Source organism: Eimeria mitis, genomic scaffold (assembly GCF_000499745.2).
Source record: "Eimeria mitis Houghton genomic scaffold, Emh_scaff1032, whole genome shotgun sequence".
NCBI lineage: Eukaryota > Apicomplexa > Conoidasida > Eucoccidiorida > Eimeriidae > Eimeria > Eimeria mitis.
The window spans coordinates 1,711-2,038 of NW_013567198.1; the positions used below are offsets into that span (position 1 = coordinate 1,711).

The 328-nt window shown below is 56.1% G+C and overlaps 1 protein-coding gene across 1 annotated transcript in view; it reads left to right on the forward strand.

Moving 5' to 3' along the window:
- EMH_0027930 (uncharacterized protein) overlaps nucleotides 1-328 on the forward strand; it is a gene marked incomplete at both ends in the record, with an annotated part of 2,541 nt that overhangs the window by 1,459 nt on the left and 754 nt on the right. The window contains one exon of the mRNA XM_013494095.1: nucleotides 1-326. Within this exon, the coding sequence (XP_013349549.1) occupies nucleotides 1-326 (326 nt within the window). The remainder of the gene's footprint in view (nucleotides 327-328) is intronic.

Below are 328 nucleotides of genomic sequence, written 5' to 3' on the forward strand. Positions count from 1 at the left end.
TGCCGAAGCAGAAGCTCTCTCCCCCTTCCTCTCAACAGCAACAAGCGCAGCAAAAGCATTTTCTGCTATTGTGTCGCTGGTGAGCTGCAGCAGCAGCAGCAGCAGCAGCAGTAGCAGCAGCAGCAACACTGTCAGCAGCAGCAGCAACACTGTCAGCAGCAGCAGCAGCAGCAGCAACAGCAACAGAAACACAATTACACTTTCCATGCAGCTGCAGCACTACTATCACCAGCAGCAGAGCAGCAGCACAGCCACAGTCAGCGCCACCATCATCACAAACAGCAGCAGCAGCAGCAGCAGCAGCACGAACAGCAGCAGCAGCAGCAGC